The following is an 18,097-nucleotide window of genomic DNA, read 5'->3' as shown; positions in this document are numbered from 1 at the left end:
TCATCGTCACGATCTCGACGAACGCCGAGTCGTCGAGCTCCGTGATCCGCGAGCGATCTCGGCTAGCTGCCCGCCGTGCAGGTCTTAAAGGAGAAATCTTTACTCGGCTGAGCGATCCCTACTGAGCGATGTTCCCTGGGCTCGGAGTGGTGAGGTCTTCGTGGCGACGCTCTGGATAAGACTCGGCCGAACTCGAATCGGAACTATTCTCGATCAGGAGACCGCAACATGGATAGCAATAGGGTTAGGGGTTAGGGATCATTCCCGAGGTTCGATCCATGGGCGCCTAAGTCTGCGACGAACGGAGGGAGGAAGCCGCGACCGACGAGGGGTTCGATCTCGCCGCTCGCTTCGCCTTCATCGCCTTCCCCGCTGTCGAATCCTCATCTCTTTTCATCTTCTTCGGCCGTCGACCCTGGGAAGACCGCGATGCTCCCTCGTCAGTCGAGCTGAGGCATCGAAGGTCTGCACTTGTACATTATTTAAATAGAAACAACGATATTTAAGCACTTTTTAAACGTAAACGCAATATATTAAATGTAAAACATCGATAGTTAAACAAAGACAAACAAGCATATAAACAGAGAACTCATTTCTTAAACAGAGAGCTTATTTTTAAACGAGACCTCATTTTTAAACGTAAAACCCTCATCGAGTAGGGACATCGAGTATCTCATCGTCACCGATCTCGCGCGAACGCTGAGGCCGCGCTTCAGATCCGGCGAGCGATCTCGGCTGCCCCGCCTGCGGTGAGGTCTTAGAGGAGAAATCTTGCCTGGCATGGGCGATCCGGCTGGCAGACGCTCCTGAGGCTCGGAGTGGTGAGGTCTTCTGGCGACGCTCTGATAAGACTAGCCGAACTCGAATCGGAACCATTCTCGATCGCGGAGACCGCAACATGGATAGCAATAGGGTTAGGGGTTAGGGATCATTCCCGGCTCGATCCATGCGCCTAAGCTCGCCGATGTGAACGCGAGGGAGGAAGCCGACGCCGACGAGGGTTCGATCCGCCTGCCTTCGCTTCGCCTTCATCGCCTTCCCCGCCGTCGACCTCATCTCTTTCATCTTCTTCGCCGCCGACCCTCGGGAAGACCGCATGCTCCTCGCCGTCGAGCGGTGCATAGAAAGGTCGCACTTTTTCTCCTGGGCAAGATCGAGATCTAGATCGAGGTAGAGATCAAAAATTCTAGGTTCGAATCCCATTTTTTTCATGCTAACGCTGATCGTGATTGTGAGCAGCATGTTTTGTCTCATCGGCTCACTTTCAACTGCAATAAAGAGATTTTGGGGGTGATAAATACACCACAAAAAACTCATTTCTTAAACAGAGACCTCATTTTTTTAAACAAAAACCTCATTTCTTAAACGTAAAAACTCATTTCTTAAACAGAGACCTCATTTTTAAACGAAACCCTCATTTCTTAAACAGAAAAACTCATTTCTTAAATAGAAAACTCATTTTTAAACAAAAACTCATTTTTTTAAATAGAAAACTCATTTTTAAACATGAAACTCATTTTTAAATGCAGGAACTCATTTTTTAAAAACAGTAACCTCATACCTCATATTTTAAATAGAAGCTTCATTTTTAAATAGAAACTCATCTGCACCCAAGGCATTATAGTCAAACCCCTCACACTTGCCACAACTTCCCACGCAAGTGACAATTTCGTCCAAAAATTCCAAATTAACTCTATCAATCAATGTTAGATGTTTGGGGGTTTAAAAATCATCGTATTCAAAAGGAAGGGTTTTTGGGAGTCAGAAAACTAACGGGGTGTGTTTAGCAATATCACAGAAACTTACGAGGTGTTTTCTGGCAATTTCCACTTATTTAAATACTTACCTAATTATTCGCTCACTCCTATTTAAATCACCAAAATATAAAAAATTTCAATTGTGTCACTTAACTTTTGATTCAAGTTCAATTAGATCATTAATGCTAACTCTATTAATGACATATTAATGTGGCATGCTATGGCATGCTCTCTTGCCATATTAGTAAGTCATGAGGATGAAAAATCAGATTAAATAAAAAAAATTGCTGCAATACTAAACAATTCAAAAATCAAATTATCCCTTATTTATTTGATTTATATGAAAAGTTAGTTTTATTAGTTGATTATTTTTAAAATAAAAAAAATATCCATATGGCATGTTATATTAGTATATCATTAACGAAGTTAGTTCGGATGAACCAATTAAGGGACTGTTTGGTTACCTATAACTAGCTGTAAGTAGCTGTAATGTAAATAGTTTTATATATAAAAAGCATTTGTTTTGGTTCTTTGTGAAATCGGCTTTACATGTAAAAAGTTTCTATTTTGTGCTACGATTTCAAACGATTTCAATTTATAACAAATTTTGCTGTAAGTTGAAATGCAGTAAAACATTTGTATTAAAATCACTATTCTTCACTCTCCACATTAAGCATTAAAAAAGATGAAAACTTACATGGTAGTCAATTATTCACATATACTTATTTATGTTTTATTAAATTTAATATTTTATTTAAAATATACCAATTTGTATTTAATTTTAATTACGAAAATATTTTTTATATGAAATTAAAGAATATTATATATTTTTAATTTAATAAAATTATCATTAAATTAATTAATTAATTATTTTATTTTAATTATTTTTCTCACATTAGCGTTAATACTAGGTAGGGAGAATTAAATTAATTATTTTGAGTTAGTTCTTAATTATTTAAGTTTATGATTATTATTTGGCTTAGTTATTTAAGTTTTTTATTATTAATTTTAAATATAATAAATACTTTATTAAATCAATCAATTAATTTAAAACTTAAATTAAATTATTATTTTAATTTAAATTATTTATTTTTTGAAATGTATTAAATAGTTAATAATAATACTGGATAATAGGGTAATCTCACCCCTATATTTATATCAAATTAAACAAATAAAAAGTAATACAGTATTTCCAGATACACCAAACCAAAACAGTAATGACGTAAATTGAAATACAACATTTTCACTTACTTACAAATAACTAAATAAAAAGGGAATTTAAAGTGATGGTACTCAATTTAAATTTTTTATAATATAGTGAAGTTGAGTGATTATTTAAATAATTTATTTATGTCATTTGTAAACGGTTTCGGATTGTAAAATTATCGGGTTATCGGGTTTTCCTTTAAACCGTTTGATTCCTTCGAGGCTAAGCAAACCCGACTCCGAACTCTCATCGTCCAAGAAAACCAACGACCCGAACTCGAAGGACACTTCTCCTTCTCATCTTCATCTTCTCCATCTTTCCCACTTCTCCTTCGAAATCCCTCCGGCGATGCACGAACCTGAGTTCAACGACCTCTCCGACGACTCCGACTACGCTGCCTCCCAGCAACAGGTGAATCTCATCCCCGTTTCGTGCTTTTTCCCTATTGATTTCGCATCGTTTGATGTGTTTTTCTCGATCGATTTGGTGGATTTTTTGTAGGGTTTGGGGGGAAGCGTGTTTGGGGGTGATCCTGGGATGACGAGCGGGTTCAATGAGCATGAAGCATCGGAGGTGGTGTATTCCAAGGATAATGTCACGATCCATCCCACGCAGTACGGTTCCGAGAGGATCAGCGGCCGGTTGAGGCTTGTCAAGCAGGGAGAATCTGTTTTCATGGTTTGATCCTGTTGTTTCTGTTGTTTCTGTTGTTTGATCAAGTTATCATTGGTTTCTTTATATATATATAGGTTTTTGGTTTCCTTTTTTGAGTGATTATAATCTCCATCGCCTTGACTTATGATTTATTGTTTTGTTTGTTAGAAAAACAAAGTTTTGGAAATTATTGGAATGATGTAGTAGTAGACTAGTAGTAGTGTTTTTGTGTTTTCCAGTGTTGAACCTTCTTGTCCTGTTTAGGTCTTTAGACTTTGTTTGTATTTTGTGACTGTATTGTTTTTAAGAGCTTTAGATATAATGCTGTGAGTTTCTTGAAGGTGAATAAAGTTCTTGGATTTTTAAGGTTGAACAATGAATATGTTGTTTTTTTCCCTTAGATTTATGGCTGTATTTGCTAATTTTTATTTTCTTAGAGAGTTAATTAGAGGAGCTGTCAGCAACTGCTCATGGTGTCTTAGCTTTTTTTATATCGTTTTTTTATCTTTTTTTCTTCATTTTAGTTTTTCTGCTTCTTTGAATGTGCTTGTAATGTGAGCGTTTGGAATGATTCTTGTTATCTTTTAATACTTTTGGGCTTGCTGCACCTCATAATTTGTTATTGATAATTTATGGGACTTATGGTATCACTTCTCTTCTTTTTTTTGGTGTGTTATTTGTTGTAAGCTTGTGCTGTGAGATTCTTGTTTTTTGGGGTATTATTTAAGTATCATATACTTTCTCCAGTTTCCATGCCATGCCTGTGTGTGGGTGTCTGTGAATTAAAACTGTTGCATGCTTTTTTTTCATTTTCTTAATGGGTTTATAGATCATTTTTGGCTATATTCGTGGGTTCCCATTTCAAACTAACAATAGGTGCTATATGATCATCCTAAATTGATCTTGGTATTGTTGGCAGACATGGGTGCCCTACAAACCATATCCTGATGGGCCTGATCATCTGGGCCAGAGCTCAAACTCTGGTTTATCAGAGAAAGGTTAGGCTGATGTAATATGGCTGTATGGTTTATTATGCGTCAGCTTTTGATGTGTTAACCCTCTTGCTGTCTCACAATTTGCAGATAGAAACCTGTATACTATTGCACCAGTACCCTTAAGTGAGGTGTGTTCCATTCGTAGGCATACCCCGACTTTGAGTTGGCCATACATGATTGTAATCCTGTCATCAGGTAGCAGATGATCTGTTGATTTTAAGTGGATTTAATATTACTTTTCTTATTTGCTTTGCTTTATAATAGTTTAGTTTTCTTTGTGGTAATGATGTGGTTGATTTATTTATTTTTTCTGTGCAAGCCATAGTATGTCCAGACATTTTTTACAATAATTTTTGTTTATGTATTGCACCAAATAGTGTGCGGAGTGTTTGGCCATTTTTTATGATATTTCTTTATGTTTGTATATACATCTTTTCTATTTTTTACGCCATGTCTTTGCAAGCACACTATAACTTCCAAATATTTAGCGCTATTCCTGAGAGATATTAGAGTAATTCACTGGGGAATATAATTGTCTATTTGCTCAGTTTTTGGTAAGCTATTTATGTAGTGTATTGGGCCCCTCTTACCTAAGCACTGATATGATTCAGTTGGCTCAATTTACTTTCCACTATAGAAGAGGAAAATGGAGTGTGAGGGTTGTAAGTGCGGAAACTATCCTTTTTATCATGCATGAAGGACTTTACATAGTATGGGATTAAAAAACTTTGTGGTACAATTGTTGCTAGCTGTAAGGGAATCATTCTTAAAAATGGATTAAAGAAAGTCAATTAGCACATGTAATGGAGAAGAACTTACATGCAAGGAATATGATGGCTGCACACTGGGTATCACAAGACTTTGTATTGCCAGTGGCTTATGTCTTGGAATTTGGCTTCCTATTGCAAAGTATGAGCTATAAGCACAACAATCTGAGAAAATTTTAAGGTTACAGCCCCTAGGTTCATCTCTATGGTCTATGTTAAATTTGTTGCCTTGAGAGCTTGGCGTTAGATAAGCTTTGAATGCCAATACCATTATGGACTTTCTTATCATTGGTTCCCTCTTTTTGAAATGGTTTTTTTTCTTGTTTTGTTATTAGATGCTTTGAGTGTTCTTGGTTTTCTAGCTATTTGCTCTTGCCCTTGCAGGACTGGCATTTCCCCCTCTTTATTTCTACAGTGGAGGGCTCCGTGAATTTCTGGCAACACTGAAGCAGCATGTTCATGTTGTGAGGTTGACTTCTTTAATTTGTTTCAAAAAATACCTTCTTATATTTTTCTGAGTTACTTTGCCTAGGCAGCTCATCTCACCATGTTATGGTTCTTTCATGTATATTTCCTCATGTCTATCATTTTGACAAGGCTGCTTATCATAGTTCTTATGTATAGAATGTTTTCAGGTCTGCAGATGATGCAAATGTTTTTCTCGTGAATAATTTTCAGGACCCTCTTCAGGTGTGTGCTTTCTCATGTTCAATATCTTCTCTTTAATGCAGCAACCTTCTACTGATAATGATCTGAATTTTTTTGTCTTATGTAATTTACTGCATGAAATGTAAACATAGAAATTGTCTTTGAGGATTATTCCATTTCTCATCGAACATCTTAATGCCACCGTTTATGGTTATCCCTAAGATTAACTTATTAACCATCTCATATTTATTGTGTCTAATGAAATGTATGATTAAGTTGCTCTTCCTTACATTTGAGTATGAAATTGCTCGTATCTGTTGGACTCCAATTGGTAGTTATTGTCATCATAGGTTTCTTCAGCTGCTTCTATATCAACTCACCTGATCTTCATCAGGGCCAAATTTTCTCTGAATTCAAGCTATTTAGCTTTTTTAACCTGAGCAAAATTCTATGTGAAAGGTCACTTAAAGCAGCAAAATGTTTTGCTTCTGCTTCAATTTTGTGTTCTTCCATATATTTTAATATCTCATCATATATGTCAGATTGCATGTTTTGTTTGCCATTTTCTCACCAACTAGTCTAAATCTGCCTGTATGTATATCAAATGATAACTATTTTTTGGATTATTGAACCAAACTTATAATGCTCAGATTTTATTTTATTTTTTTAAATGGTGTAGCATAAATTCTGTTGATTTTTATGAACCAGCTTTTCTGACTGACAAGTGACAGTATATGTTTTCCTCCTACAGACAGAAAAGGAGATTTCCAAATGATTAGATTAGCCTTGGCCACATACTTAGAGTCAGTCATATATTTCGCCTCAATAATTTGATTTGTGCACATCTTGATTTCCTTTTATAATGTTTATTAAATTTATTGGCATACCTGGTTTATACATCTACAAGTGCAGTTCAAACTAGTCAGCTTTCTTTGTTGCAGAGAAGCTTGTCATCTCTGGCGTTGCCAATGGCTCTATCTGTTGCTAACGGGGCACCATCAGAAAATTTATCAAGTTCAGTTCCCTTGTTTGAAAATTCTGAGAGGTTAAATGGTACTAAATACTATACCAGCCCTAATACTTCTGAATATAGTGGGAGGCGCAAGCACAAGTCTCATGATCCTGCACGTGATTTATCTCTTCAAGTATTGGAGAAATTTTCATTAGTTACCAAGTTTGCCCGTGAAACAACCTCGCATATCTTCCGTGAAAATCAAGGCAATAGTTTTGATGCATCTGAGAAAAAACAGCAAAAACAATCACCAGCACTGACTCCAACAACCAGTAAGCCAAGTGAGGAGCAATCACATTCAAATGATGCTGTGGTAGAACCAGATCCTTTGGAGGTACTTGCTCATCCTTCCGTATAGTGTTTTCAGGATTATAAATTGCAATTAGTGGTAACATGAATTTAGTCTTGAGTTACCCTTAAGAATACAAAAAGATAATATTTCTGAACAGTTTTAACATGACGTTTTATTGTGAATTACATTAAGCAAAGGGCACATCCAACTGTTTTTTGGGTTTAACTTTGTGTGTGTGTAATATGCTTGACTGCTTTGTGATCGCATATTGTTCCCTGTAGGTTAGAAATTCCTATGCATTGTTTACTTTGCAAGTCCTTGGTCAGCAAGAAGATAAAAGTGTTTTTTTTTTTAAAATAATAATTTATGTTTTGTAAATGAATTAAAAAGGTGATATTAACAAAAATGCTTAAAAACTGATTTATTTTGTATTTTTGTGATGCACATTCAATTTGATCTTCATAGTTTTCTCTCTCTCTTTTGCTTTTAGTATTTAGCTCGCCTCAGTTGCTTGTTTCTGCTGATTTTAAGCTTATGTTGCTTCTGCTGATGTCATCTGTTAACAGACACATAATTTTCTTCTATTATAATATATTCCAGGAGAGATGTAATTATGGTTTTTATATCTTAATAGTTGCATTACCTGCCAGCTGACTTGCTTTCTGCAGTAGTTGTAGTTAAGGGTACAAAGATGGCATGTTCTAAATCCAAATGCATATATTTTGCATGTTTTTTGGCCATTGGCTTCACTAATGAAAGAAGAGAGGAGAAAGCAATTATTCTCTATGTTTTTTATATTTTTGCAGATCAAAATAGTAGCCATAAGGGCCACATGTTATAATTGCGCATTTCATTAATAAACAAATTCTTAATGGTCTTTTGATTGCGTGGCTAATTGTTTTACATGTCATCACCAGCTAAATGTTCTTACTATTATTTATTAATGAAGCATAATTAATTTCATTCATTTCACTTGCAGTTGGACAAAAGTAGTCTAGTATGGGGAAAGCCTCGGCAACCGCCAATGAACTTTGAAGAGGTATGTTTGCTTCTAACCTCTGAGGCCCTGCTAGGTGTTGGATTTAGATATATGCTTTCATATTGTTCATGTAAAATCGTAATCTATTCTTGAAGTTGTGAGCTAGGTGGTCTTGAATCTTGCTTATCGTCTGACTTCAATTTTATCTTATGGTTTTGGCTTAAATTTTTGTTTGCTGTTTGAACTGGATCAATTTTAGGAAGAGAGGATCTTGACAGATTACATTGTGTTCTTTTAATTCTTAAAATCATTTACCTCTGGCCCCACATTATTACTGAATCCTTTTTACCTTATGAGGAAAAGAAAATACCTAAATATCCTTGCAGGAATTGTGAAGACTTTCTGAAAATGTGTTTGGCAGTAAATCATATAATGGCCATTCATACTTGCCCTACTCAGGAGGAGCATTATATTCCTTTCATAATTTTGTGGCAGTTCAATTTGATGGAATGACATTCATGAATGAGCATATGTAGGTTAAATGGAGCATAATTATTCTTGCTCGAATTTATTCTCTGAAATAAGCAAATTTTCTCATGTTTTGATACTCTGGTATGCATTCTTGTCATGCACAATCACTTGTAAATTTTTAGGTGCTAAATACTTTGGAATATCAAACTCGTAGACATCTACATAAATGCCTTCACCAATGTTTATTGGGCACATTTTTGTGCCTTTCCATTTCATCAAATATCTGGTTATATATTCTTTTCTTCTTGGGTAAAAGCTCTTCTCTGGCCTGGATGACTGGACTGTAGATGTGCCTTTTAATCATTTCCAAAAAGATGACCTGAACTTTAGTTGATGAATCATTTGACAATGTCAATTAAACAGTGTAGAACAATCATTTGATACATATCTATGAAGTTGTACTATTTTATGCACATGGTACTCACTTTTAGACGCTGTGATAGTGGGCGGCTTTCTTAGATTCTGAAGGCCGTATAATGGATTCCAAGACATTAAGAAAGAGAATTTTCTATGGAGGAGTTGATTTTAGCTTGAGAAAAGAGGTCAGCTGCTTACTATTTATTATCCGGTGCATGTTGAATAGTATACTCTGTTTATTATCATAGGATGTGTTTGCAAAATTTAGTTGAATTTTTCACAGGTTTGGAAATTTTTGTTGGGATACCATACATATGAGTCAACAGATGCTGAGAGGGAATATCTTGCATCAGTCAAGAAATCAGAGTACGAAACTATAAAATCTCAGTGGCAGGTTTGTTATGCTAATTTTTCCATTTGTCTTGTGAGATATATTATGCTCCTGATTCGTTATTGACAATTTTCTAATGATAGCACGACCAAACAGCAATTGCGTGTCCAAACATAATTATTTATGTGCATACTGTTGCATACGGGAAATTCCCTTGTTCACTCAGATGTTATCCTCCAGTTTTTATTTTCATACTAAAAGAGCAAACTAACATGTTTGACTTCTAATTCAATTCTGATGATCTCAACAAATGTTGCTCGCTCAGATATAAAATGCAACTTCTTTGCTAGAAAGCTAATTTAGTTTATAACAAGATCTAGTTAGTTTGACCATGAATATATATTTTTGATTTAAAATACAGAAAAAGCTTATTAATGAGATTCTTGTTGTTTTTGTTTATTGAAAATATATTTTTTTAGCAAGTACTAAAGTAAAGAATTTGGCCAGCAAGCCATTAATTAAATAGTAACATGGCTGTATAGAATTATTGCATAGATCTACAATATGTTTAATGCAGCACAACAGATAATCCTCCGTATCACGCACTTCTCAACCACACTGCTACCATACTGTGTTATCAGTGTATATTTTATCTTTTACTCATACATGGAAGCGTTTTGTAGGGAGGCAGAACTGTTTTGTGTGTATTGTTCTTGACTTGGTTTTACCTCTAAAATGAATCTTGGCCAATTAGCTTTAGAAATGTCTATTATTAACTATTTGCTTATTTCATGCTTTGCCGTGATTTTGTAAATGTGCAGAGTATTTCCCCAGCACAAGCGAAAAGATTTACAAAATTCAGGGAGAGGAAAGGCCTGATTGAGAAGGATGTGGTAATGCACCATGATAAGAAAATGCACTCATGTATTCATGTACTAGGTCAAATGTTGAGAGCTCATAAATTTTATTAAAATTATAACTGTGTACTGCTAATTTCTCTGTTTTGCCTGTCAAGGTACGAACTGACAGATCTATCTCTTACTTTGACGGAGATGATAATCCAAACGTGGCTCTTTTACATGACATACTTCTGACGTATTCATTCTACAATTTTGACCTTGGATACTGCCAGGTATGATTTAGAACTTAATAGAAGATGTGCATATAGTAGTGTGCTTTCATTTTCTTGTTCACAATACTTATGTTGCGGAGGCTTATTACTAGATCTTGCATGTATCACACTTGTGCTTGTGGCTGCCCATTAATTTCCGAGTCATTAGTAAAAGCTGTGTTATGTAATGAGACATCTCTATAAGTTAGGTTTGCTCTGATCTTCTACTCCAATATGCTAACACTATTTGTGCTACTAAATATTTCAGATCGTCTATCGTGATGTTTAACATTTAAAATTTTACATAGTTTGCCATTTTGATGTCATTGTACTTTGCCTTTGTCCTGAACATGGTTTGAAGCCTTAGGTGAAACCTTACTTGGTTGGCCACTGTTTGATCCATATCTATGTTAGGTTGAATCTGGGTAGAACCGCACCTGATAAGCAGATTACAACAGAGATGTGTGTATGAAACCACCGCAATTGGATGGTTAAAAGATGGCAATGTTCTGCTCAATCGGTTAAAAATTGGATGTCTGATTCGGACATTATGAATCGTTTGGTCTTAAAAGTCTTATGAAAATTAACCTGAGAAGTTGAAGTTGAATAAATTACCTTTTCATGGCTGGTTTGACTTATGGCATGAATAATTTCTTAGAAAACATAGATCCTGAACATTGATGAACTACTGGTCAGGGATAGTGTTATTGATGCTTGCCCTGTGGTACTATTCTTTTCATCTTTGATTTGTAACATCGACCAGTTGGTTCCACTGTTGTCCTGTGAAGCCTAATGACAATTGGGTTGCAGGGTATGAGTGACCTTTTGTCACCAATATTATTTGTAATGGAGGATGAATCTGAAGCATTTTGGTGTTTCGTTGCATTGATGGAACGTCTCGGGCCAAATTTCTTAACCGTGATCAAAAATGGCATGCATTCACAACTTTTCGCTCTATCTAAGGTCAGAGACAATTTTATTTTATTTTATTTTTTTGGTTAATTTTTCGGTATAAATTTGTTTCCGTTCCAATATTAGATGTGTGACATCTGTTCTAGTTTTTATACAACACTAGGAAATATCACACTGTGATCTCAATAAATAAAATCAATTAGTATTTTGACATTAATAAGAATTATTAGGACATGAAACATGCTTTTGACACAACCCAAGCTTTAAGTAGGTCAGGAAGTCATTAGTAGCATACATGAAATGACCACATAATTGTTCATTTTGTTTCCAAGAAGCAATTAACTATGAAGTAATGGCATGTTTAAATGTTTTAGTACCATACATTAAAATGACAACGCAGGCTTAAATATAGGTCAGAGTCATTCTTCAAAGTATCACAATTGAGATCAAGTTTTAACCATTTTCAGAAGTGAAATGATGGAGAAGATGGTGCAAGACATATTAGGTTAAGAACATGAGTTAAACTACGTTATATCCGCATATAAACAAGGAATTTAGAATTTGACATTCAAAAACTCCGATTAAGAATTTTCCGCACTTCACATCTAATAGAAGATTGGTTTGTTGCCTGCATCAGTTGGTTGAACTATTAGACGCCCCACTGCATAATTACTTGAAGCAATCAGATTGCTTGAACTACTTCTTCTGTTTCCGCTGGATACTCATACAGTTCAAAAGGTACGTAAAATTTACTTAATGAAGCATACAATTTCTTTCACATCGAGGGTTTGCAAGATAAATACTCAAATTTCACTTGTCTATCTACTATATTTCCTCAAATGATATCATTTACTACATCGATGTCCAGGGAATTTGAATACGAGAGAATAATGCGTTTGTGGGAGGTATTATGGACACATTATCTTTCGAGCACTTCCACTTATATATCTGTGTTGCCATACTGAAGAAATACCGTAGTAAAATAATGGGCTGAGCAGATGGATTTTCGACACCCTGCTGAAGTTCATAAATGAACTCAGTGGCAAAATCGATTTGGATCGGATAATCAAGGATGCAGAAGCTTTGTGCATCTGCGCCGGAGAACATGGTGCCGCCTGCATTCCACCTGAACGCCACCATCTTTACCGATCGAGTCTGATTCGGGATGTATTCACAACCAGATGACTTGTAAATTTTCCTTGATTTCTTTGCATTTTCTTGAGAAAAACAAACAGATATACAATAGTGGCAAATATATAATGTACTTCACAGGTACTTGGTGCTTGAATTATATGAATTTTTACTAATAAAAATAATACTTATCTAATAATCATTTGTTAGTGCATTTTCTTTTTAGTTAAGAATTATAAATATTATTACTTTTTTATATTATAAAATATGTATTACAATAAAGTTAAAACTTGCAAATTATATATATATATATATATATAATATTTTAACATTCAACTATTACTCTTGCATTTTCTTAATATTTCCTTCCAAAGATAAAAAAAAATATAGGTCACCAAAATACATTTTTGATTAAAAGTAACAAATAAATAAATAAAATATAATAAAAAAAATAATCTTCAAGTAAACTTGGCACCATTTCCAATAAGGCACATCAAAAATACTGAAGATTTATACTGTTGTGGGCTTTTTTTTTTTTACCCGACTTTTAATTAAAATTGATCGGTTAAAAATATGGATCACAAATTAAATTTTAATTATTTTCATATTTCAGATAATTGCAGGTTCATGGTTTCTATTAAAGGCAAACCCCTAATATTAATTACCCCAGATGATGTCATAGGAAACCACCGATTAAAAAAACAAATGTGAATGAGAAACGATTGAGCAAACATAAAATTAATTTTTTCTTAATTAGTTTCAAAGATGCATATGAACACATGATCATGGGCGAGAACACAAAAAAATGTTAGGAGAGCTATTTTTTAAGAGAGAGCTTGACGAGAGATTTTTTTAAGAGAGCTATTTTTATCATGCTCTTTCAGACTGGACTTGGTTGACGCCTTAACTCCTTTACTAAAAAGTATGTCGGAAGACCCTTTTAACTCTGTGAATGTGATCTTCTTGCTTTCTTCTTCTTTTTTTATGTGGGTTGTATCTTGACACATTGCTTAGCTCTCAAGCTGCGGCCACTTTGCATTGATGAGTTGCCTACTTGGTCGCCTCTTTGTTTCTTTTATCACTCGAAAACTTTTGGCTCATACGCTTGTAACATCTTCAAACTTTTCTAACTTGTGAAACTCCTTAAGTCTTTGAATTTTTTTATATCTTAAGACTTCAAAGTTACATTTGTTATTTATATGATATTTTTGGTCTTGACTCTTTGATGCTTTTGGAGCCTTAATCATCAAATCTTCAAGTCATGGCCTTCAACATGATTTGGGTCATTAACTTGACAATATTGACTTGCTTTTAAAATAGATCTCAAGTGTAATTATGAACTTGTTTTTCCGTTAACTAAGTCATCAACCCGAGTTCTCCAATTCATTTTTGCGAAAAGAGACCTCATTAATGGTAAGAAATCTTTGCCAACTTTTTAATGAGGGGTTGACAAGAGATTTTTGTGAAATTTTCATTCATTCATTCATTCATTCTAACCCTTCCTTTCACTTTAAATACTCTACTTTTCATTCCATCTTTTCTTTCACCCAACGAACATCAAAAAGACCCTCAAGTGAGCTTGAAGATTCTTAAAAAAATTTTATTTTTCACCTTTGGTGGAGTGTCAAAGATCTTAATGAGAGTTCATAGAGGATTTTAGAGAGGTTCTTTTTATTTCTTTTACCCCCAAGAGTGTCGAACTCTCAAGTGGAATTGTAGAATTTTTATGAAAAATTTTTTTACCCCAAAAGATGTCTAAACCTCAGGTGGAGTTAGAGAATCTTATGAAAAATTCCTCTTATCCCAAGAATGTCAAGCACTTCATGCTGAATTAGAGAGTTTTATGAGAATTTCTCTTCACCCTAAAAACGTCAAGACTTCAGTGTAGGGAATCGGAGAATTTTTGAAAAATTTCTCTTCACCCCAAGAATGTCAAGATTTCACAGGTAGAATTAGAAAATTTTTACGAAAATTTCTCTTTATCAAAGAGTGTCATGATTTCAAGGTGAAAGTAGAGAATTTCATGAAAAATTCTCTTTACCTCAAAAATATCTAAACCTCAAGGTGGACTTTCGAGAAGTTTATAAAATTCTCTTTACTCCCCAAGAGTGTCTCAAACCTCTATGGTGGAATTGGAGAATTTTGCTGAAAATTTCTCTTTACCCCAAGAGTGTCAAAGGACTTCATGTGGAATTTAGTAGAATTTTATAAAAACTCCTTTACCCCCAAGAGTGTCTAAACTCACTAGGGAATTAGAGAATTTCATAGGATTTTTAAAAAGAGTCCGAAAGATTACCAAAAACACCTCTTAATAAATTCATCCATCATTCATATCTTCTTTTTATCTTCCTTCATTTTTCCTCTTCTACCTCTTCTCTTTTTCCTTAATCATCCTTCATTTTATTTTTCCTCTCCACCCTTCATTTTTATTTTTCCCTCTTTTCTTTTTTTTTCACTCATCCTTCATTTATTTTTATTTTTATTTTTATTTTTGAGATGCTTTGCAAATGCATCATTGTACAAAACTAGTTGAAATTGACAGGTAGAGTTTAGGAAAAATCATAGTCCCCTGATTTTGATCCTAGAACGAATTGATTTCAATACTGCAGTCACACCTAAATCAAACATTGAATCCAAAAACTCGAAGCGCCAGATACATGGTCTTGGTGTTCAAACACAACATCGATCTTTTGTGATAATAGTTTGGTGTTCATATTGTATTTTTCCAATTAGTTGATCTTCACTGATGAATAGATCAACCGTGTGAACCAGAAGAAGGCATAGAAGCCTCATAGTGCAGAAAAAGATAGAGCGCTAATGATCCCTGAGGTGAGATAGGACCGCCACCACCATAAGTAATATTCGCTGCACAACTGGAAATAACAGAGCACGATTGTGATCTCGGCACAGTGATGATAGGATCGAAACACAAGGAAGAGGAATCCAAAAATGTAGTATAACTGGTTCAACCAAATTGAAGTAAGAATGATCTCAATGAAATACAGCTCAAAAAGGAAAGATGCCTCCGGATCAACATTGAGGAAGATTTGGATTCATGTACCGAGCCTACTCGGATATATGCCTTTGGAATTTTGTTTTGTCCTCATGGATTGTCAATAACAGGTTTCTTGAATCCCACATAGCTACTGACAAATCACCAAAGGCACTGCAAATACCAAACCAAAGCAAAAACAAGCGCAGACATGGTAGTGAAAGGCATAACACAGAAGACTTCTCACCCCAAATAAGCTCATTTAAGATGAAGAAGACGCTAAAAACAATTCCGGGACATGAAAGCCGTCTTCAATGTGACTTTCTTTCTCACTCTGTGCCCTTGAACATTTTGTAGTAGCCTAGCAGAGGAATAACTAGCAAGTATGGTGCCCATGAAAACCCTATAGAAGAAGCATTGATGGTGAAAAGGAAACCAAGGACAACGAAAAATCATGGTCACAAGCAGCTGAAATTGCATAACTTGCACCCATAAAACTAATATCCATGGCAAGTATAATACATAACCCATATTTGTTATTGCATAGGGAATGAAAAATGTAGTTATTTTTCTATAGCCTTTCTATGAGAGCTTGAACTCCATCGGAAAACACCGTGAGACCACTCCATGCTTGTCCCGACAAACACACCCTGCCCGAACCTGTCAATTTTCTCAAGCTCCCGGTGATTCAAGAGCAAGCCCGACGTTTAGAAGCGTCTTCTCCCGATAACAAGGAAGTACCGGAGGCGATCATCCAACCTCTCGATCATTCTTCCTGTTGATGTAACCCTCCGACAAGATGTACTGTCTGTCACCTTGCTGTTAACTAGGTCGATCGAAGTTTTTGTTTCTCTCGTGGACCGCTGACTGAGCCCTGATTCTGCGACATAGTTTCATCTCAAGCTCGACTTCTCACCCGTGAGCTCCTGGTCTTGTCGGGGTTGGTGGAGAGTTCTCAAGAGCAAGGTGTTCTTTCTTCTTCCTCCTCCTTCTTCTTCTTCTAAATAGCACTAGTTCCTGAGTTTTTGGACCTGAAGAGTCCACCGTGAGGAGATCTCGGAGTTGCAGCTCTTTGATCTCGAAGCGGCTAGGAGATTGGAGTTTCATCAATTAATTCCTTCTTCAAGCTTCAGAGTTAGCATCTGGGTGTTTTGTGGATGAAGCTCTTGTTAGATCTTTCTTCTAAACTCTGGTAGTGATTGTTCTTGTGGGTTTGTTGTACGGTTTCCATGTCTTGTTGAGGCATACACCTTAATCTTTTGGTTTAGATGTATACTTATCTTGGTTATAATTCCTGTAAGCTTTAAACCTTTGGTTTTATGCATCCTTGAAGCCTCATCCGGTGTTTGTTTGTGTCAGCTTGGTTGATCATGTTCTATCAGCATGCTTAACTTTGAGAGTTTCTCATTTGATTATCTTGCTGCGAGTATATATATATATATATATATATGTATATGTATATATCCTATATGTAAAATGGAAGTATACATAAGATCTTAATCTTTATTCGGGATTTTATTTTGTTAAAAGTTGACTTTCTTTCTCTACATCATTCATGCTAGTGGTGATATTTATACATATGCCGATTTAAATATGCAATGACTATTCTGTTGCTTTTGTTAGCTTTGAAACTTTTTAATTGTGAGTAAATGATTGTAAAGCTTTGAGGTTGTGTTGCTTGTAGACTTAGTCAAATCTTTCCAAGTTACTTTTCATGTGTCATCCAAAACTTTGAGTTAGCAAATGAGAACCTTTGGAGGGAGTAAACCTTTGCTTGTTGACTTTTTTGATCATTGCTTAACTATTTAGATAAAAGTTTCATGCTTGTAAACTGGAAATTTTGGGTATGCAGCCTTTAGTGATTCGGGTTGTTATTATTATTCACACTTTTGGTCTAAGCATGACATCTTGTAATCATATCATGATAGTTTATTATTTCTTATGTATTTAATTTTGTGGTTAAGGTAACGTGATGACTCTAGTTTTTGTTTGAAAATCCCTCATTATCTAAACTTGGTGTTTAATGATTGGTTTGGTGTTTTACTTAGTGTTTCCTTGGGTTTAGTTGTGGTTAGGCCCTACCAAGGCTTAATTCTAAGTATAGCTTTGCTGGTTGGACTTTGTAGCGAGCCCCAGTTCATGGGACTTGGTGAACCCCACTGTAGGCCTCGAGCCGCAGGCCTCGCACCTGTATTTCTAGATTTTCATGGCTGTTATTTATTTTAATTATTGAATTATTTAGTAAGTTGTTTTTATTTATTTATTTACTTACTTGTCATTTCATTTTATTTATCTATTTATTTAATTGATTGCATTATTTAACTCGGATTTCCTCTCTCCGTATTTCTAGATTTATGTGGTTTTAGTACATCTCCATTCTCGGCTCGCCCAGCCTAGGAGGAGAGTAAGTCCTAGCCTCGG

At 35.2% G+C, this 18,097-nt stretch overlaps 1 protein-coding gene and 1 pseudogene across 1 annotated transcript; one reads left to right on the top strand and one right to left on the bottom strand.

Moving 5' to 3' along the window:
- Positions 1-3,198: 3,198 nt before the first annotated feature.
- LOC120268642 (TBC1 domain family member 15-like) lies at positions 3,199-12,799 on the top strand. The gene is given in 19 exon segments (XM_039275953.1): positions 3,199-3,375; positions 3,466-3,642; positions 4,538-4,616; positions 4,701-4,808; positions 5,765-5,849; positions 6,016-6,070; positions 6,970-7,374; positions 8,312-8,371; positions 9,286-9,384; positions 9,483-9,593; positions 10,352-10,423; positions 10,546-10,662; positions 11,452-11,604; positions 12,191-12,291; positions 12,422-12,477; positions 12,480-12,544; positions 12,547-12,679; positions 12,682-12,720; positions 12,789-12,799. Coding segments are annotated over 19 exon segments (1,989 nt in total). The 5' UTR covers positions 3,199-3,312.
- Positions 12,800-15,473: 2,674 nt separating this feature from the next.
- LOC120268641 lies at positions 15,474-16,783 on the bottom strand (annotated as a pseudogene).
- Between the last annotated feature and the right edge of the window lie 1,314 nt (positions 16,784-18,097).

Source organism: Dioscorea cayenensis, chromosome 9 (genome assembly GCF_009730915.1).
Source record: "Dioscorea cayenensis subsp. rotundata cultivar TDr96_F1 chromosome 9, TDr96_F1_v2_PseudoChromosome.rev07_lg8_w22 25.fasta, whole genome shotgun sequence".
NCBI classification, from domain to species: Eukaryota; Viridiplantae; Streptophyta; class Magnoliopsida; order Dioscoreales; family Dioscoreaceae; genus Dioscorea; species Dioscorea cayenensis.
This window is presented reverse-complemented; position numbering and strand designations above follow the sequence as displayed.